Below are 21825 nucleotides of genomic sequence, written 5' to 3' on the forward strand. Positions count from 1 at the left end.
CATACAATCAATCATGCTGAACATTATGTAGTCCTTCAGTATCGAATGCCTATCTCTACCCTCTTTCTGTCTCCTGGTAGCCTGTGTTATCAGCTTTTAACTCTCAAAGTTTGCTTGTTAATGTTAGTTAATATTAGTGAGACTATACAGTATTTGTCCTTTTGTTTCTGGCTAACTTCACTCAACATAATGTTCTCAAGGTTCATCTACTTTATTAAATGTTCTGTGTCTTTGTTCTGTCTTACAGCTGCGTAGTATTCCATTGTGTGTGTATACCACAATTTGTTATCCACTTACCCATTGATGGACATTTGGGCTCTTTCTATCTCTTGGCGGTCATGAATAATGCCACAGTAAACATTGGTTTGCAAATGTCTGTCTGTGTCTTAACTTCCAGTTCCTTTGAGTATATACCTAGCAATGAAGTAGCAGGGTCATACAGAAAATCTATACTTAGCTTCCTGAGGAACCTCCACACTGTCTTCCAGAGTGGTTGCACTGTTCTACATTTCCAGCAACAGTGAATAAGTGTGCCTCTTTCTCCACATCCACTTCAGCACTTGTAATTTTCTGTTTTTTTTGGATAATGGCCATTCTGGTAAGTGTGAGATAATATCGCATTGTGCTTTTCATTTGTATTTCCCTAATAGCCAGTGAAGTTGAGCATTTTTTCATGTTTTTGATCCATTTCAATATACTCTTCAGAAAAGTGTCTGTCCATGTCTTTTGCCCATTTTTTGATTGGGTTGTTTGTCTGTCTGTTGTTGAGTTATAGGATCCCTTTATATATTCGAGATATTAAACCCTTATCTGACACGTGATTTCCAAATATTGTCTCCCATTGCACAGGCTGCCTTTTTACTTTTCTGACGAAATCCTTTAATGTACAAGTGTTTAATTTTGAGGAGATCCCATTTGTCTATTGTTCTATGGTTTCTTGCGCTTTGGGTGTAAGGTCTAGGAAACCACCTCCTATCAAAAGATCTTTAAGATAGTGCCCCACATTTTCTTCTAAGAGTCTTATGGTCTTAGTGCTAGTGTTTAGGTCTTTGATCCATTTCATGTTAATTTTTGTATAAGGTATTAGATAGGAGTCTTCTTTCATTCTTTTGGAAATGGATATCCAGTTCTCCAAACACCATTTATTGAAGAGGCTGCTCTGTCCCAGTTGCTTTGGCTTGACTGCCTTATCAAAGACCAATTGTCTGTAGATGCAAGGGTCTATTTCTGAACACTCAATTTGATTCCATTGGTTGGTATATCTATCCTTATGACAGCACCATGCTGTTCTGACCACTGTAGCTTTGTAATGTGTTTCAAAGTCAAGTAGTTGAGACCTCCCACTTCATTCGTCTTTCTCAAGATATTTTTGGCTATTTGGGGAACCTTTCCCTTCCAGATAAATTTGGTTATTGGTTTTTCTATTTCTGCAAAGTAAGTTGTTGGGATTTTAATTGGTATTGCATTGAATCTATAAATCAGTTTAGGTAGAATTGACATCTTAACTATATTGAGTCTTCTAATCCATGAACACAGTATGTTTTTCCATTTTTTTTTTTTTTTTTTTAGGTCCTGTTCGATTTCTTTTAGCAGTTTCTTGTAATTTTCTCTGTATAGGTCTTTTGTGGCTTTGATTAAGTTTATTCCTAAATACTTGATTCTTTTGATTGCTAATGTAAATGGATTTTTTCCCTTGATTTCCTCCTCTTTTTGCACATTACTTGTATAGCGGAACACTACATATTTTTGCGTGCTGATCTTGTGGTCTGCCACTTTGCTGTATTCATTGATTCATTCTAGTAGCTTTGCTATAGATTTTTCTGGATTTTCTACTTATAGAATCATGTCATCTGCAAACAGTGAAAGTTTTACTTCTTCCTCTCCAGTTTGGTTCCTTTTATTTCTTTTCCTTTCCTAATTGCTCTAGCTAGAACTTCCAGCACAGTGTTCAATAACAGTGGTGACATTGAGCATCCCTGTCTTTTTCCTGATCTTAGAGCGAAAGCGTTCAGTCTCTCCCCATTGAGTATGATGTTAGCTGCGGGTTTTATCAAATGCCTTTTTTGCATCAATGGAGATGACCATGTGGTTCTTATACTTTGATTTATTGATGTGGTGTATTATATTAATTGATTTTCTTGTGTTGAACCAGCCTGGCATACCTGGAATAAATCTCACCTGGTTGTGGTGTACAATTCTTTAATTGTGCTGCTGGATTCGATTTGTGAGTATTTTGTTGAGGATTTTTGCATCTATATACATTAAAGAGATTGTTGTATAATTTTCTCTTTTTTTGTAGTGTCTTTGATTTTGGTATTAGGGTTGTTCCGGTTTGCTAATGCTGCCATTATGCAAAATACCAGAAATGGATTGGCTTTTATAAAGAGGGTTTATTTGGTTAAAAGTTACAGTCTTATGGCCATAAAGTTGTCCAAGGTAAGGCATCAACAACAAGTACCTTCACTGGAGAAAGGCCACTGGTGTCCGGAAAACCTCTGTTAGCTGGGAAGGCAAGTGGCTGGCATCCGCTTGCTCCCAGGTTGCATTTCAAAATGGCATTCTCTAAATGTTACTCTTGGGGGTTTTGTCCTCTGTTAGCTGCAGCTTTTCCAAAATGTCACTCTCAGTTCTTGTCCAAAATGTCACTCTTAGCTGCTCTGTGTCTGAGCCTGTGTGGCTCTTTTTAAAGTACTCAAGTGATTCAATCAAGATCCACCCTGAATGGGTGGGGCAACACCTCCATAGAAATAATCCAATGAAAGGTCTCGTCCACAGTTGATTGAGTCACATCTCCATGGAAACACTGAACCAACAGTTTGCAACCTAATGAACACTAATAGTCTGCCCCCACAAGATTGCATCAAAGATAATGGCATTTTGGGGGACATAATACATCCAAACTGGCACAAACATGATGTTGGCTTCATAGAATGAGTTAGGTAGCTTTCCCTCCTCTTCAATTTTTTTGAAGAGTTTGAGCAGGGTTGGCACTAGTCTTTATTGAGTGCTTGGTAGAATTTACATGTGAAGCTATCTGGTCCTGATCTTTCTTTTTTGGGAGCTTTTTGATGACTGACTCAATCTCTTTATTTGTGATTGGTTTGTTGAGGTCATTTATTTCTTCTTGTCACTGTTGGTTGTTTATGCTTTTCTAGGAAGTTGTCCGTTTCACCTAGTTTATTAGCATATAGTTGCTCATAGTATCTTCTCATTATCTCCTTTATTTCTACAGGGTCAGTAGTTATGTCTCCTTTCCCATTTCTGGTTGTATTTATTTGTATTCTTTCTCTCTGTCTCTCTGTCTCTCTGTCTCTCTCTCTTTTGTTGGCCTATCCCTGAGTCCCATCAATTTTATTGATTTTCTCAAAGAACCAACTTCTGGTTTTGTTGATTCTCTCTGTTGTTTTCCTGTTCTCAGTTTCATTAATTTCTGCTCTAATCTTTGGTGTTTCTTTCCTTCTGTTTGCTTTGGGGTTAGTTTGATGTTCTTTCTCTAGTTCCTCCAGGTCAACAGTTAATTCCTCAATTTTTGCTCTCTCTTCTAATATAGGTGTTTAGGGCAGTAAATTTCCCTCTCAGCACTGCCTTTGCTTCATCCCATAAGTTTTCATATGTTGTGTTTTCCTTGTCATTTGCCTTGAGATATTTACTAATTTCTCTTGTAATTTCTTCCTTTACCCAGTGGTTTTCTAAGAGAGTGTTGTTTAGCCTCCATATATTTTGTGAATTTTATGACCTTCTGCCTGTTATTTCCAACTTCATTCCATTATGGTCTGAGAAAGTGTTTTGTTATAATATTGATATTTTTAAATTTGTTGAGACTTGCTTTGTGACCCAACATGTGGCCTATCCTAGAGGATGTTCCATGAGCACTTGAGAAAAAAGTGTATCCTGCTGTTGTGGGGTGTTAGTATTCTATAAATGTCTGTCAAGTTCTAGTTCATTCATCATACAGTTCAACATCTCTGTTTCTTTATTGATCCTTTCTCTAGATGTTTTGTTCATTAATGAGAGCAGTGTATTGAAGTCTCCAACTATTATTGTAGAGGTATCTATTTTTCCCTTCACTGTTCTCAATGTTTGCCTCATGAATTTTGGGGCACTCTGGCTTGCTGCATAAATATTTATGATTGTTATATTTTCTTGTTGAATTGACCCTTTTATTAATATATAGTGTCCTTTTTGTCTCTTCTAATTGCTTTACATTTGAAGTCTAATTTGTCTGATATTAATATAGCTACTCCCACTTTTTTTCTGGTTGTTGTTTGCGTGAACTATCTTTTTCCAACCTTTCACTTTCAGCCTGTTTTTGTCCTTGTGTCTGAAGTGAGATTCTTATAGACTGCGTATAGACAGGTCCTGTTTTTTAATCCACTCTGCCAGTCTGTGTCTTTTTATTGGGGTGTTTAATCCATTAACATTTAGTGTTATTTCTGTAAGGGCAGTACTTTCTTCTACCATTTTGTCTTTTGGATTTTATATGTCATGTCTTATTTTTTCCTCTCTCTCCTTTTACCCTTTCTGATAATCTTCATCTCTACACTCTTCTCCAAACCTCTCTCTCCTGTCAGCCTGTAGCACTCCCTTTAGTATTTCTTGTAGCACTGGTCTCTTATTCACAAATTCTCTCTGTCTGTCTGAAAATATTTTAATCTCTCCCTTATTTTTGAAGGACAGTTTTGCCAGATGTAAAATTCTTGGTTGGCAGTTTTTCTCTTTCAGTATCTTAAACATATCATACCACTGTCTCCTCGCCTCCATGGTTTCTGCGGAGAAATCTGTACATAGTCTTATCGAGCTTTCCTTGTATGTGATGGACTGCTTCTCTCTTGATGCTTTCAGAATTGTCTCTTTGTTTTTGACATTGGACAATCTGATCAGTAAGTGTCTTAGAGTAGGTCTATTGGGATCTATTTTGTTTGGGGTGTGCTCTACTTTTTCAATCTGTAATTTTCTGTCTTTCGTAAGAGTTGGGAAATTTTCAGTGAATATTTCTTCTATTATTCTTTCTGCCCCCTGTCCCCTCTCTTCTTCTTCTGGGATATCCAGTATGTGTATATTCTTGCACTTCATATTGTTACTCAGCTCCCTAAGACCCTGCTTGTATTTTTCCATTCTTTTCACCATCTGTTCTTTTGTATGTATGAATTCAAATGTCTTGTCTTCCAGTTCACTTATCCTTTCTTCTGCCTGTTCAAATCTACTGTTGTATCTCTCCATTGTGCTTTTCATCTCCTCCATTGTGCCCTTCATTCCCGTAAGTTCTGCCATTTTTTTTTCAAGTTTACGATTCTTCTTTATGGTCACCCAGTGTCTTCTTTATATTCTTTATCTCTTTTGCCATATCTTCCTCAGCTCACTGATTTGATTTTTGAATTGATTTAGGAGATCTGTTTTATTATTAATTTTTTCAATTCCTATATCTCAGTTGAAGTATTAGTTTGTTCCTTTGGCTGGTCCATATTTTCATATTTCCTGTTATGGCTCATTTTCTTAAGCTGCCTAGGCATCTTATTTTCTTGATGCTCTGGAGCTCGTTTTCACTCTTTTTTACTTACGGCTTTCTTGTGTTTGGCTTTGTTCTGTATTCTTTGGTGTTCAGTTTAACTTATTCTAGACCTCTGACTTACGTTCTTTTTAGTTGATCAGAATTTTTTACTTCTTGTTTTTCTGTTTCTTGCCCTGTCTTTATGTAACCTTTGTGTGAGAGGGTCTCCTCAGATATAGTCAACCCCAGTCAGGTTTTCCCAGTCCAGGTCTCAGGAGGAGGGTATGGAGTTTCCCTGAGAATGAGACCCTCCTGTGAGGCCGCTAGACTTGGTGCTTTTCCTATTCTGTCCAGCACTTGGCACTTGCCAGCCTGCAGCTACCCAACCAATGTAAGGAAGTGCAGTACTTTTAGTTCTCCTGCTGCTGACCCTGTTGGGGGCTTGGCTGACTGAAGCTGCCTTCTGATTTCCAGCCCCTGGGGTCTGAGTTCCATGCAGGAGGGCTGCCAGTCAAGCTGGACCACATCCTCTCTTCCTGGGGAAGTTATGCCCTTTAGGGAATTGTCTTCTCCACTAGGCTCACTGCTTTGTCTATGAGACCTATCTCAGCTCTCTGTTGCCTGGGTTCAGAGGTCAGTTGCAGATATCTGAAAAGAGCTACTTACAATAGTTATTGTAAAAAGAAAGAAAAAGAAAAAAAGAAGTCCCTTTTTAAAGGCTTTCCCCTCCTGGAAGTTTTGTCAATGTCAGAATAGAGTATTTAAAGATGGGCTTTGGGCTATTATCTGGATAATTACTCTCCCACAGCTTTAATTCTGCCTTTGCCAGGGACCTATTGAAGTGTAAAAAGATGAGGAGGCAGAGAGCAAGAAAGGAGGAGGGGCAAAATGTAGGGGAAAAAAAAAACAAAACAGCCTTTTTGGAGCTAGGGAATGGGTGCCTGCTTTTATGTGCCCCCCATTCCCAGAGCCCAGCCCTTCTCTAGCACCCCCAGCTCCAAAATTTAATTAACTTGTTAATTAATTCTGCATTTGAGGCTGGGTTGATCCCCTTTCTTGCTCCCAGCAGATTGTTTTTTTTTTTTTTTTTCCTTTCAGGGAACCTGCAGTGAGACAGTCCGTGGGGTCTGGGTGGGGGGAGGGGGTCGCCAGACCCCTGGTTGGGGGATCTTACACATTTTGCTGCTATCTCAGCTTTTCCAGCCATTTAAGACTTGTGTACCATGTGTGACTGGTCACTGGAGATCCCGAAAACACTGTTTCATACAGTTCCCGGCTAATTACCAGCTGCCCTAGATTAGAGACTTAATTCCATACCTCACCAATCCACCATCTTGTTCTGCCCCTCCTGATACCTTTACTTTTAAAATTGTGTGTACAGCAGCAAAAAATATTTAGCCTAACAACCTTTCTTAAAACTGTGGCCATCTCAGTTCCAGAAAGTAAGCCCCCATGCCTGTGTGTCGAGGGAAGGGGGACTTCCAACTGATGATATTTGTTTGTTGGTGCCAGCATATTTATACCCAACCTGCCATGTTTTTTTGTCTTTGCAGGTGATTTTCAAAGCGAAGTCAAAATATTCTCCAGAATTACTCAAATACCGGTAAGTACCCTGGGCATTTCTTTCTGTGATAGGGGTGGTGGAAGCTCGCCCATTACCCATTTCTCCATGTTGGGCGAGCACACACTACTCCTTGGGTGCTGTGGGCTGCCAGAAACAGTCCTGCTTACTGAGTGTTTGACCACAAATATCCTAGCCATTGCCAAGAGTCAACTCGTTTAATCATTACTTTCTAGATTTAGCTATTACCTTGTTGAGAAACAAAAGCCCTGTGCCTTTCATAACCAGGAGGAAGTAGATGAATAAAATAGATGCATGTTACATATAAATCTTTCTGAGGCACTTGTGAAATAAAAGGCCTTAGCAGTAGGAAAAAGGGCTCCCTGAAAGTTGCAGCCCTGCTCCCCATCTGGCTTGCCTGGCTTCCCTTTTCTCTGGCTGCTGAAGGGTATTAGGCTTTTTGTTTTCTGGAACTCCATAGTCTAGTCCATTGAACAGTTACAAGTTGTGCTACAGAGAGTTACCATAACTTGCTACCCAGCTGCTTACTGGACCTCCACCCTGCAAATTTTTTTTGACTATTTAGTCACCACGAAGCAAAAAGGTTTGTGCCCTTGAGAGATATGCTTTCTATTTGAAGACACCCTAAAGAACACAAACCTTGAGAGTAAGGCAAAGCAGTATATGCAAAGCATCTGATCTTTTGGATGATCTCTGCTGCAGAACACGGTGGCCTGTGGGAGTCACAAATTTCCTGAAAGAGGAAGCTTGTGCTGGAGAGTAGAGGAGAGGCTCCTAAGCTGGCAGGGAACCTGTTCAGGTACATGCTAAATGCATGCAAAGAGGTGGATGCACGTGTTTTTCCTGTGGAGAGGGCCCATGGTTTTCCCCACATTTTCGGAGAGGTCTGTGACTCCTCATAAGTAAAGAACCACTGGCTTAAACAACAGTCAGGGTTGGCCAGAGGGAGGAGTGGAAAGGCTCCAGAAGGGGCAAAGGGGGTACACTGTGAGTCATGGTGTTTTTATGTCTGTGCCACAGGCAAATGTTTCTGGAAAGGCAGTTTTTCCAGAAACAACTTGGAGCAAATGAAAACTTAATTATTTTATTACTTTACAAATATGTAAAAATAGGTACATATTATATTCTGTATAATCCTAAATGTATGAAGAATTTTTATTTAAAATTCTGAAAGTGTGTATTTTAATCCTCATTTTATATTGAATGGAACTGAAGTTCAGAAAGTTACGTGACAGTGCCCAGGCCAGGATATAAGTAATTAGAATCACAATCCCATTTTTCTTCCTGATCTTGCTGTCCTCCTTCACTACCTTTTAGATGGGCTCAACTCATTTTTCCCCCAGGCCATTCCTTGTCCACCATGACCTGCTCTTGGTCTGAGGAGGGCAATTTAAAGTAGTAAATCCAGGTAGATGATTCCATCTCTTCTCTGATGACAAAATAGCCTTTCATCTGCATCCGTAATCTTTGCCCTTCATTCTCTCAAACAGAAACATAGATCAGCTGTGGGGACAGGGGAGCCAAGGAGGAAAGAATAAGTAAAGACTGGGGCAGTGAAGAATATTCTGATTGGAATATGAAGCTGAGAGCTGGTTGGTTGAGGCTGGGGTAATGAGATGTCTTCTATAGGTGAAATGTGGAAGCACTGGTCAGAAAGGAGGGTTGTTAAAAAAGTGTTTAAAGCTCTGAGCGGTAGAATGTTTTAGGTGAGCTGTTTACATGGAGTCAGTACTTGATCCTTGAACCAAGGTTCAGCTCTGAGATAGGAGGTGGTGATAATGGGCATGACTATTTTTATTGGGATGGGATTTGTGGAGATGAAGGGAAAAAATGGAAGAATAGATGTGGTCTGCCAAACAATGGAATGTTATCCAGCCATAAGAAGAAATGAAGTTCTGTTTCATGCTACGACATGGATGAACCTTGAAAACATTATGCTAATTGAAATAAGCCAGACACAAAACAGACCAATATTGTTGATTCCACTAATATGAACTATCTAGAATGAGTAAATTCATGGAGTCCGAAAGTAGATTACCAGGAGCTGGGGGAGGGGCAATGGGGAGTTACTGCTTAAGGTTGCAGAGTTTCCGTTTTGGGTGATGAAGAAGTTTTGGTAATGGATGGTGGTGATAGTAGCATAACATCATGATTGCAATTAATTCCATTGAATTGTACATGCAAAAATGGGTAAAATGATAAATTATATGTATGTGTGTATATATATATATATACACAGATACACACACACACACACACACATATGTTACCATAATTAAAATTTAAAAAAAACAAGGGTAAGAAATTGGGTCCAGATGTTAAAAGTGAGATGTTTGAGCCAAAGAAGGTGTTTTCTGAAGCCAGAGGGTAAGGTTCAATGGGAGAAGCCTGTTAAGTTAGAGCTAATAATTTAGTTGCTAAGTATAAAGAAATCCTAGGAGTTCTTCATGTTTAGGCACATCCTTAACCTCCTCAATTTAATTCCCCCTTTCTCTTAAGCCAGGTGCATTTCAGGTCATGATTTATCCTTTGAGATGCTTTGATATGTTGTTTTTTTTAAAATGGACTGGCTTCACTAAGTTTATCACGATTCATTTGAACTGAAACATAAGCCATTCGCCTAGAACCAGTTGAAACTTCCCACCCGAAGGTATTTTTACAGCATCTCCGTGTTTTGGAAGAGCATTTCTATTCAAGCCAGCTAAGAACTACTGTAGTTTTCACTAAAATTCCTTTATCTACAAACATTAGCTAGCTCGGACTTTACTGTGGTTGTGCAAATTTAATTCCATTTCTCTCTCAGTCTGTATTTTTAAATCTCTTTGGGCTAGAAAATGTGATCACTGGGCATGGGATTGTGCGAGTATTTTGATTTTACACCTTTTTAACTGTTTTCCTTCCATCTTTGATTTTTTTTTAAGAAAGTGAAAAGTATAATGAGCCAGGCATTGCTTTTCCCTTTCTTTGAGGTCATCCAAAAGTTGTAATCGAAGCTGCAGAAGTGAACATATTTCCAAGAGAGAATAGAGAAGAGCACCAAGGACATCTCACTTTAGGGATGGAGAGGAGGAAGAGGAGCCTGGGGACTCTCTGGGGACAGGCTCAGACCTGAGGGAACGAGGAGTGCAGAGGCAGGGGGGCTTCAGGAAGGTTGGAGGGGATGACGCCTGAGAGAGGCTCTCTGAGCTCAGGGAGTGGATTGCAGTGGTCTGGGAGGACTTGGGGTCAGCGGGGTGGTGGGCAGAGCTCATTTACAAGGGTTGTGAAGTGAGTGGCTGTGGGGGAAGTGATGATGGGAGAAGGTGAAGACTTTTTCTAGTTTTTGAAGAAGGGAAAGGCTAAGGTGAGACCTTGAAGCACAGTGGGTCGAGGACAGAGGAGAGAAAGCAGGAGAGGGAGGGGCAGGTCCATTGAGTTCTCGTAACAGCTCTTTGAGGTAAAACAGGAGTCATCATCTCCCTTATGCAGGTGAGGAATCCACAGTCCAGAGGGTCTGAGACTTGCCTGCTCTTGCAGATTTGTCTGACTCCCAAGCCCATCTTTCTGTGCCACCAGACAGATGAGGGAAGGGCGAGGGGAAGAAGAGGCGGGGAAGGGGTGGAGTGGAGGCTTGATCTCCACTGGGTAACATCCGGGATGGAGCTATCCCCACACCATCAATAGTGATGTCTGGATGATGAGTTGTGGCCTGGTATTTCTTGCCCTTTAGTACTTTCCCAATGTCCTCTCATGGCTATGCATGACTTTTATAATAAGGAAAAGGAATAATAATTTATAGTCACAATTTAATAGATTTTAAAACAACAACCATGAATAGTCACCTGGAAAAGATAAGTGTCCAGATTGTGCTTTTTCCAGAGGATCATTGCTGTCACCTTGGATAGAACAGGTGTGTGCGTGCCGGCAAGGGGACTAGAAACAACAGGGCTGATTCCAGCAATATCTGGATGTGTCCAACTTGTGCTGTTCGAGAAGCATAGCAGATAACCAGAAGACAGTAACAAATACGGCTTTCAAGGAACCAGAATGCAGATTTTTGGTGACTTCCAAATCACTGTCTTTGTCTTTTTCTCCCTCCATAGCCCCTGCTTTCCCCCATTGCTGTAAGAATATGGTAGAGAACAGATAGAGCTGATAGTGACTGATCACAACCAGACAGTGGTGTCAGGTGATCTACAGGCATCATTCACCAAACTCTCCCAGCCCTGCAAGACAGGTGCAGACTCCGTCATCTGTGTGCTAAGAGGAGGAAGCTGAGGCTTGGACTGATTTGTAACTTGCCTGAGGTCACACAACAGATTTCACATTTTCTTGATTCTGATGTAGTATCTACTCTAAGGCACACCATGGGCTTCACAGTAGATTTCAGGAGAAAAGAAACACTCTGTGTTAAAATGTACAGTGTTCCACATTGCAAAGTGATCCTGATCTAGAAATAGGGAAATGTGAAACCGAGTATGTCTTAGTGTTGAAGAAGTGGGGTAGGTGTATTGCACACTTACTGTGATCCCAGCTTGGTGCTTGGGGGCTGGGGACGTGGAAGCCCCTGTCCTTCCTGGTGTCTCTGTCTGACGGTGGGGAGCGGGGGTGGTGGTGGAGAGAGCAAACAGGTAAGCAAAGGAATGTGCTATTATATTAACTGAAAAAACTACACAGATGTCTTGTCAAGGAACTGATAGCACGTTGTGGTAAGCAATGGCAGTGGACAGGCCAGGGGGACCTTCTGGGGTCCGTGTTTAAGGAGAGACTTGCTGGATGAGAAGCAGCAGAATGTGAAGAGCTGGGGTAGGGCATTCTTCACAGCGGGAAGGCAGGGTCCAAGATTTCAAGGTGAGGGAGTTTGGTGGATCTGAGGGCCTTGATCTGTGATCACATTCTACAAAAGAACCTGTTCCTGGCAAATGATTCATGTGCACTTTCCTAAAATGTGTTTCTGCTTGAAAAGAGTTGCGTGCATAGACATGAAACTGAATCTCCAAGATTTTGAAATGCTGCCTCCCCCCATGGCTACATGCACAGACAGCTCCAGGGGGCAGCATTCCCACTGTCACCTCTGCCTGTGGATGGTGGGTGGCATCTCTGACCACACTGGTGCTCCTCTGGCATGTCCCTTACCTCCTTTAATGGCGTCTCCCCATGTAAGAATTCAGACATCCTCATGTTGAATCTCTTCCTTCTGCCTCCCCATGTCCACATCCCATGGATTCCCCACCATCTGTGCCTCCTGAGGGTCTCCTTCCCCACCTCCCTGTGGCCATCGTCTATTACTAGAGCTGTTACAGTAACACCACAAGGCGCTCTCCTGCCTGCATAAAGTCCATGCTCTACACTGCATAAAACATAACATGGTCACATCTGTCATTTCTTTGCTTGTCAACTTTACGTGTCTCCCGGTGTCTACTGCTCATCCCACACCCCACTGCTTCGAGTTTCATCTCCCCTCCCTCTTTGCCTCCTGTGCACACCTTGGACTCCAGGCCCAGCCAACAACTGGCCAGCCTCAGACAGACCACACTCTTTCATGCATTATGACTTTGTACACATTATACTGTCATCTTGCTCTCCCAGTGCACTTTGTTTGTTCTTCTAATGTTGCACATATCATATATCGTGGTCTCTTCCCACCACCCTGAGCTGCATGAGGGCCTGGGCTATGCCTTCTTCATCTCTGTATCTCAGCACGGGTCAGTTTAGGGCTGTGGAGCAATGAGCCTGGAGTCCTTTTCTCTCTCCTTTTAAAAATGTAACCCCTCAATTTTCAGTTGTATCCTTCACAGGAAAGGGGCCCATCTAATAGCTGCTGTGACAGAGTGTTTTTAGGAAATAAAGGGCAGCGCTAGTTTACATAACCAGTGTAGTACTTTTTGGATTCAGAATGTACATCTTAGTCTGGATTGATGCCTTCCGTCTTGCCTCCCTCTCTCCTTTTAATTAAAAACAGTTTTATTGGGGTGTATTCACATAACCATACAATCCGTCCAAAGTGTGCAGTCAGCAGCTTTTATTATAATCACCACCCTTGCATACCTGGGATAAGACCCACTTGATCATGGTGTATAATTTTAATGTGCTGTTGGATTTGATTGTCAACAATCAATTTGATTTTACTGAGGATTTTTGCATCTATATTCATTAGAGAGAATGGTCTGTAATTTTCTTTTCTTTTAAGTGCTTTGGTATTAGGGTGATGTTGGCTTCATAGAATGCGTTAGGGAGTGTTCCCTCTTCTTCAATTTTTTAGAAGAGTTTGAGCAGGATTGGTAATAATTCTTCTTAGAATGACTGGTAACTATGGAGCCACTTGGTCCTGAGCTTTTCTTTTTTGGGAGGGTTTTGATGACTTATTCAATCTCTTTACTTACAACTGGTCTGTTTGAGGTCTTCTATTTCTTCTCAAGTCAAGGTAGTTTTTTTTTTTTTTTTAGGAATTTTTCTGTTTCATTTAATTTGTCTAATTTGTTGGCATACAGTTGTTCATGCTATCCTCTTATGATCCTTTCTATTTCTTTGAAGTTAATGCCCACACCCCCTCCTTTCTGATTTTCTTTATTTACACCTTCTCTGTTTTTCTTTGTAAATCCAGCTGTTTGTCAATTTTATTGATTTTCTCAAAGAACCCACTTTTGGTTTTGTTGAATCTATTGTTTTGTTCTCAGTTTCATTTATTTCTGCTCTAATGTTTGATATTTCTTTCCTTCTGCTTGCTTTGAGATTAGTTTGCTGTTCTTTTTCTAGTTCCTCCAAGTGTGCACTTAGGGTACTTGATTTTAGCTTTCTTCCTTTTTAATTTAGTGTTTAGGGCTATAAATTTCCCTCTCATGCTCCACTGCATCCTGTAAGTCTTGAAATGTTGTGTTCTCATTTTCATTCATCTCAAGATATTTACTGATTTCTCTTGCAGTTTCTTCTTTGAGCCACTGTTGGTTTAAGAATGTGTTCTTTAACTTCCATATATTTGTGAATTTTCCAGTTCTCCACCTGTTATTAATTTTCAGCTTCATTCCATTAGGATCAATAAAAGGTTTGTATAATTTTAATCTTTTTCAATTTGAGACTTTTTTTGTGGTCTATCCTGGAGAATGATTCATGAGCAGTTGAGAAGAATGTATATACTGCTGTTTTGGGGTGCAATGTTCTGTATATGTCTGTTAGGTCTAGTTCATTTATCATATTATTCAAATTCTGTTTCCTTAATCATCCTCTGTTTAGATGTTCTGTCTATTGATAAGAGTGGTGTATTGAAGTCTCCAACTATTATTGTTGAGAGTCTGTTTCTCCCTTCGGTTTTGCTAGTGTTTGCTTCATGTATTTTGGGGCACTCTGATTAGGTGCATAAAAATGTATGATTGTTTTTGGAGGATTGCCCCTTTTATTAATATATAGTGTCGTTCTTTGTCCCTTATAACATTTTTGTATTTAACGTCTATTTTGTCTGATAATAGTATAGCTACTCTGGCTCTTTTTTGTTTACTGTTTGTGTGGAGTATCTTTTTCCAGCCTTTCACTTTCAACCTATTTGTGTCCTTGGGTCCAAGGTGTGTCTCTTATAGACAGATTATAGATAAATCATACTTTTAAATCCATTCTGCCAATATCTGTCTTTTGATGGGGGAGTTTAATCCATTAGCATTCAATGTAATTACTATAAAGCCAGTACTTACTTCAGCCAATTTATCCTTTGGTTATTATATGTCTTATTTGCATGTCTCTTTTTACCCTTTTAGATACCCTTACTGATAGTCTTCATTTTTACAGTCTCCTCCAAGCCTCTTTCCTCTTTTTACCTTTTAGCCTGCAGAACTCCCTTTTGTGTTTAAGGGCTTGTCTCCTGTTGACGAACTCTTTCAGTTTCTGTTCATCAGTGAATATTTAAAACTCTCCCTCATTTTTGAAGGACAGTTTTGCCAGATAAAGCATTTTTGGCTGGCAGTTTTTCTCTTTCAGTATCTTAACTATATCAGACCACTGTCTTCTGGCTTTCATGGTTTGTGGTGAGTAATCCCTTTTATGTGACAAATCACTTTTCTCTTGTTGCTTTCAGGATTTTCTCTTTATCTTTGGCAGTTGGTGTTCTGATTAGTATGCATCTCAGAAAAGGCCACTAGGATTTTTTCTGTTTGGGGTACTTTGCACCTCTTGGACACGGATATTTATGTCTTTCATAAGAGTTGGGAAATTTTTGGCAATTATTTCCTCAAATATTTTTCTCCCCCTTTTCCCTTCTCTTCTTCTGGGACATCTATGATGCACATGTTTGTGTGCTTTGTGCTATCATTCAGTTCCCTGACACCTTGCTGATTTTTTTCCACTCTTTTCTGTTTTTCTGTCTGTAAAATTTTGATTGTCTTCTCTTAAGTTTGCTGATTCTTTCTTCTGCCTGTTCATATTTGCTGTTGTATGCCTCTGGTGTATTTTTGATCTTTCTGTTGTGCCTTTCATTCCCAAAAGTTCTGTTATGTTTCTTTTCATACTTTCATGTTCTTCTGTATGTGCACTCAGTGTCTTCTTAATATCTGTTAACTCTTTAACTCTATTTTCTTTCATCTCCTTGAATTGATTCAGGAGTTTGAACATGAAGTTTAATTTGTTCCTTTAACTGGGCCATATCTTCCTGATTCTCAGTACGGTTTATAATTTTTACTGATGTCTAGGCATCTGATTAACTTGATGGGTTTACTCAGAAGGTCAGTTTCTCTCTCTTGCCTGGGATTTTATTGTTGATTGCTTTATGTTAAGTCTCTTCTTTGACACTTGGTTCAACTTATTCTAGACCTTTAGAATTGCCTGTGTGTAAATGAGAAGAGTTTTTCAGCTCTTTTTCATCTGGTACAATTTTTAAGATTGCACTGTTTGTGCAATTGTCTTAGCCCCAATGAAGTTTCCTTTCCTCTGCTCCTTTCTCCAGAAATCTTGATGTGTTCTGTTTGTTTTGCCTGTATGGTTTTTTTTAAACTCTCCTTTCACTGTCCCTAGCTGCTTTTGCCTGGAGGGCAAATTCTAGGTGGAAGATCACCCTGGGCAGGACTTTCCCAAGTCAGTATTTCCCATCCAGAACAGGTCCAGGGATGCATGAAAGGCACATAGAATAGTTCCAAAGAGCCCCGGGGAGAAGAAAGATGCTAAAAATCCTTTTTGACAGCTCCCCAAAGATGTGCTTTCCTGGCCTGCCCAGAAGGTGGCACTCTTCAGCAAAATCCCCTGCAGCCCTAAGAGGGTCCTGCGTCTTTGAACTTCCACCAGCGTCACCCCTGTTGGGGGCAGGGTTGAAACAGTGGCCACGGTGGCAGTCCCTGTATGGGGCAGGCTAAAACCACAGCTTAAAGCCAGGGTCCAGTGATCCCAATTTGCTGATCAAGAGCCATGACTGTACTCCACCCTGTTCCCCCCATTTTGGGGGAAAAGGGCTTCCATGTCCCTCTCCATCTGCAGCCACCAGCCAGGAACCAGACCCAGTGTGGCTAGCCCAGAGGGGATTGGGAGCTGGCACTAGCCGCTGAGTGCTCTCCTTACAGTTCTTTACCTCAGTGTCTCAGCCTCTTCGATCTACTCTTTCCTGGGTGCTGTACAGTGCTCCCCTGGCTTCCAGAGCCCCAGAACAGTTGTTCAGACAGTTCCTGCTATTCCGCCAGCTGTTTTTGGAGGATTAATGAGTACTGCAGCTCCCTACTCCACCATCTTCCCTGGAAGTTCTCCCTCCCTCCTTAAATGTGGATATAGGGGGTAAATGAAACAGACACCGTCTATCTTCACAGAGCTTACCACCGAGATAGTAGCAGACATGGATCAAACATTTGTTCATATATGTTATTATAAACTGTGATACTTGTGTGAAGTTAAAGTACAGGGAACCAGGTAGCAGAGGATACCTGATCGTGTGTGTGTGTCTGTGTGGACGGTGCAGCGAGAGGGTCAGGAAAGAAGTGGTGCTTGAGCTCAGATCTGGAGGATGAGGAGGAGTCAGGTGGGCAAATTCCTTTGGTGGAATGTGGGTTCTGAAAATTACGTGAGAGACTTTGCCAATGGAAAGTCAATTTTTCAGGATACATCTAATTGCAAGCCATAAAATCCCATTCACATAACTTCAGTGAGTGGGGGCTTATTATATGGTACTGACATCTCAAGATAGGAATAAAACTGCAGCTGGTCCATTGGCCTGGACTGATCTGGAACCAAGGTCTGTGTCTCTCTCCTCCCTCTTCCTTCCCGCCTTCACTTGAGCTCCTGTCAGTGGCACTTCTGGAATTGGGACTAGAATCTAGGTTTTCTATGTCCCGGTCTTTGATGGCTTTTGAAGACACCAGCCTCACTTTCTAGCTTCAAACCACTTTTAGTTGGTGGCTTCTGCTTTCAGACTTTAATTGAAAACATGTCAACTCAAACCAGTCTATTTTTGAGTTAAACAGGTCTGATCCTTATTTGGAAGTTTACGGAAGGATGTCTACCTGATGTAAACAAAATGTGGGCCATCATGAAGAGAAACTTGAGAGTGCTGATTTAGTTTAAATAAATCTGAGAAGTCTTTAAAGAGACCTTACCCAGATCATTTAGGAAGTCTGTAGCTCTGAGGAACTAGGAGTTGAATATGGGCAATAAAATAGTTTATATTCATTTAGCCTTGGGCAAGTTGCTGTGGCAGGTTTGTAAGCACTATGCCAGGTAAAACTGGGTACTCACTGGACCCCCTGCCCCATCAATGACTTTTTTGGGGGTAAAATGCTTTATAAACATGATGACACCTAATCCTCACAGACAACCTGGAAGTTGGGTGTTATTTAGTCTTGTTTCCAGGTGAAACTAAGGCTGAAAGAGGTTACATTCCGTCCAGGTTCACGCGATACAGAATAGTTAACACTGACATCCAAACCCAGATCCTCCCACTGGGTGCTCTGTGAGCAGCCTGAAGACGCCTGGCCTCCGTTACTCCTCACGCCCTCCCCTCAGACAGTGGCACTGAGGTCACAAGCAGCAGCTGATTCGTCATTGCAATCCAGGACCATCTACCGCCAGAATCCAAGCCCTTAAGTGTTTGCTAACTTGGGTGTGTCTGCATCCAGCATTTACCTGAAAAATATCAGTTTCTTTCTAAATTGACCCAGAATGTGCAGCCAAGATGCAGGAATGGTGTTTTAAATTGCTCTCTTGTTCTTTCCAGGTTACCACTCTACCTGGCCTCGCTCTTCATCAGCCTCATTTTCCTGTTGGTGAATTTAACCTGTGCGGTGCTGGTAAAGGCAGGAAATTGGGAGAGGAAGGTTATCGTCTCAGTGCGAGTGGCTGTTAATGATACTCTCTTTGTACTGTGTGCCGTCTCTCTCTCCATCTGTCTCTACAAAATTTCTAAGATGTCCTTAGCCAACATCTACTTGGAGTCTAAGGTAGGGTGGAAATGTGGTCAAGCTCTCCATTAAAGCTTGTTCTAAAACTAATTTCTTGGTGTGCAAACAGGACAAAACAAATGTCTTTCACACCTAACCTTCTACAAATGATTCGCCATACTGTGGTTGCAAGCTAAAACACAGAGGGATGAAGTTCACAGAATTTTGTATGCAAGCGTTCCCATTCCAGATGGCTTAAAATGTGTGTGTGTATGTGCAAAATGACTGTCAGAGTGTTAAACATCTGGTTTATAGATACAGTGATGTAACCTACATTTTAAAGGACTAGTGGAATCGGCTGTACCAAGAGTATTAATAGCAAACACATATCTGATGTTTACCACGTGTCAAGAAGTTTGATAAGCACTTTACATTTAGAAACTCATTTAATCCTCACAACCCTATGGGAGTAGGTAGTATTTTTATCCCCACTTTATAGATAAGGAAACCGAGGCCCAAAGAGGTCAAGTAGCTTGCCCCGGGCCACACAGCTAAAAGAAGACAGAGCCAAGATTCAGAGCAGGCAGCCTGGCTCCAGGGGTTTGTGTTCTTTACCACCTCGTTGTGCTGCTGAAGAGACAGATTCTGTCTCACCATGACTGGCTGTGCCCTGAGTCTGTTCTCTTGAACCAGCGAACTACTGCTAAGGCAGGTAAGGACAGCGTTCCTCTCGAGTTGAGTTTTCAGTGACAGAGACAGAGAGAGATGTTGGCCAGAAGCTGTTGGCCCATTCTTGTTTTGTTGTTTTTTTCACTACTGTGCCGCACACCTTAGAGTCCCTATTTTCTCCTTTCTTTTCTTCACAGTTATAAAGAAGGGCAAATATATTGCCTGGAGCTGTGGTACCAAAGTAATTTTTAATCAGCCCCACCCCTCAACTTCTCCTTCACTGACAAATCCCAAACCTACGCTCAGAACATAGTAAAAATACTAGAAGAAAGAAGTGTGGATGACAGGGAGAGGATGCCTGGGGCTGTAACCGGCAGTGTGACCCCAGCCCGACCTTGGTGTTGTCCTTCTGTAGTGCAGTGACTCTGTCCCCGTAATGCTATATGGCCCATCTACCTATAATAGATCTTTGGTCCCAAGAGTGTGGGGCTGCTCTGTCTTCCACAATGTTGCGTCTTCAGTAGTGATCGATAGATGAATATCCATGCCTTAAACTTAAAAAATACAAAGCCAAATTCCTAAAATTAGCATGGTAGAGTAGCTTTTTCATTTATAAATTTTGATAAATTTTAGGCTTGATTTTGCCTTAATTTTATTATATTTTTTTCCCATATAGGGAGAGGCTGTTCAGGGCATTTAAAAACAGAGCTGTGGTTTTAATAGAAGTTAAATTGTTGACTGTCAAAATACCATTTAGATTACCCCTGTGGCAAGCAATAAGATAATTAACCACTTCTGGCAAAATAAAATATCTTGAATTTAGTTAATGAAATCAGTTTTATTTTTTTGGCTATGTTAACGATCTCTTTCTAGTTAGTGGTTCTTTAATGTGACTTTGGAAATTGATAGCTTCATAAATTGCATCATAAATCATTGATTTCCAAGTAATTGCAAGCCTTGAGTCACGTCAGTCCTCCCAGAAGAAAAGACTCAGGATTTTGCAAATGTGCTTGCTGCCCGGGCACTCTTGGCAGCTTGGCCCTCTCCCAGCTGCCATTCCCTGTGAGACAGTTTTGTCAGTCAGCCGGCAGCCAGAGGCCCCTGCCCTTAGTTCCCCTGCTGTGCTTAGGAGCTGAGAGGTTCCTCTTGGAGCCAGACAGTGGCAATTACAGATTTAAAAATCAAAAAGCCATCTGACTTTCTTGTTCTTAATATGTAGGCCTTAGCAAATGACCTATATTTTAACCCTGGTAAAGCCATCTCCAAACCAAGTGCCCAGGTTTTTAAGTGTCTATATGAAGATCATTTGAAATTTTTAGGAAGAGATGTAGAATGAGGTGAGGTTTGGAGTGGTTTTTGGTCTGAGGGTAGAGGGTTCTGACAGAAGATCAGAGAAGACTGTAGTGACTGAGATCCTGAAGGGTTTAGTGGGATCAGCAGGAGAGGGTGTAGGGGCGATGTTCTGCGATGAGGCTGTGGCCTTGAGCCCTCAGTGGGTGCACCCCTCATGGTTTCCTCTTTTCCAGGGCTCCTCTGTGTGTCAAGTGACAGCCATTGGTGTGACCGTCATCCTGCTTTATACATCTCGAGCCTGCTACAACCTGTTCATCTTATCATTTTCTCAGAACAAGAATGTCCATTCCTTTGATTACGACTGGTACAATGTATCAGACCAGGTCAGTGGATTCAGGCATTTACCTGAATAGTGACTGCTTTTTAACATTCCATGTCGTAGAACAGTGTAAAAGTTCCTTCTTTCTGCTACTGAATCCCTGTGTGAACTTGGAAAGACACTAATCTTTGTGGTATCTGCATCCTCATCTGTAAAATGGGGATGATAGTACCTGCCTTTTTCCATCTCACAAGTCTTCTAAGAAAATTAGGGTATGAGTGTGTGGCGTGTGCGCGTCTGAATGTTTCTCCTTTCCACCCCACAAGGCTCTTCTCAAGCAGTACTTAATTTCTTAAAAAAAAAAGTGCCTCCATATAAGTGTAAAATATTAAGGGGTAAAATTTGGAAATATAAATTATATTCATGTTTCAGAAAATACATAAAATAGTGAGGTTCTGAGAATTTTTTTAATGAAGCATGCACACTAACAGCACTTGAGGAAATCTAGAGAAAAGGTGACTGAGGATATTTAGGTTTTAGTGAAATTTCATTTCACCAATGGTCTCTTTATGTTATTTTTGAAAAAAAAAATCCATTCTGTAAATTCATAAGAAATTTCTTCCTTAAACAGATGGTAGAATTTGCCAGTGATGCTATCTGGACTTGGAGTTTTCTTTGTTGGATAATCCATAGAAAATTAAATGGAAGCTGTAAAACAAAATCTAATTTCTGTTGTACTCTAAAAACAAACAAAGCTACTTATAAAGAAAATGGACAAAAGTAGCAAAACTTAATCTGGCATGCATGCTCACAAAAGATGAATGAGAATGAGCTAACATCAACTCATTTTGACAAATAGCAGAGTGCCTACTCTGTCCCAGACACTGTACAAGGTGCTGGGAGGCAAAAATGAACAGACTCATTCATTCCCTTCCCTGGAGAAGCTTATGGATCATTGGGGAAAAGTGACACACATATTAACCATTACAATAAATAAATATAATTCCTAAAAATAGGGGTCTGTTGAATTGAATTGCAAAGGTTCTTTAGCTTTTCTTGGAAAAATATTAAATACCCAATGTTGGGGATTGAATTATGTCCCCCACAAAAGGCATGTTCAGGTTCCAAACCCTGGTCCTGTGTGTGTGAACCCATTTGT

General features: G+C 40.9%; 1 protein-coding gene across 1 annotated transcript in view; it reads left to right on the plus strand.

Moving 5' to 3' along the window:
• The window catches only part of GPR137B (G protein-coupled receptor 137B), a 92352-nt gene that overhangs the window by 49821 nt on the left and 20706 nt on the right, over positions 1-21825 (plus strand). The window contains 3 exon segments of the mRNA XM_037821671.1: positions 7042-7091; positions 18223-18445; positions 20581-20730. Coding sequence (XP_037677599.1) covers positions 7042-7091; positions 18223-18445; positions 20581-20730 — 423 coding nt within the window.

The sequence above is a fragment of the Choloepus didactylus genome, chromosome 2, assembly GCF_015220235.1.
Source record: "Choloepus didactylus isolate mChoDid1 chromosome 2, mChoDid1.pri, whole genome shotgun sequence".
Taxonomy (NCBI): domain Eukaryota; kingdom Metazoa; phylum Chordata; class Mammalia; order Pilosa; family Megalonychidae; genus Choloepus; species Choloepus didactylus.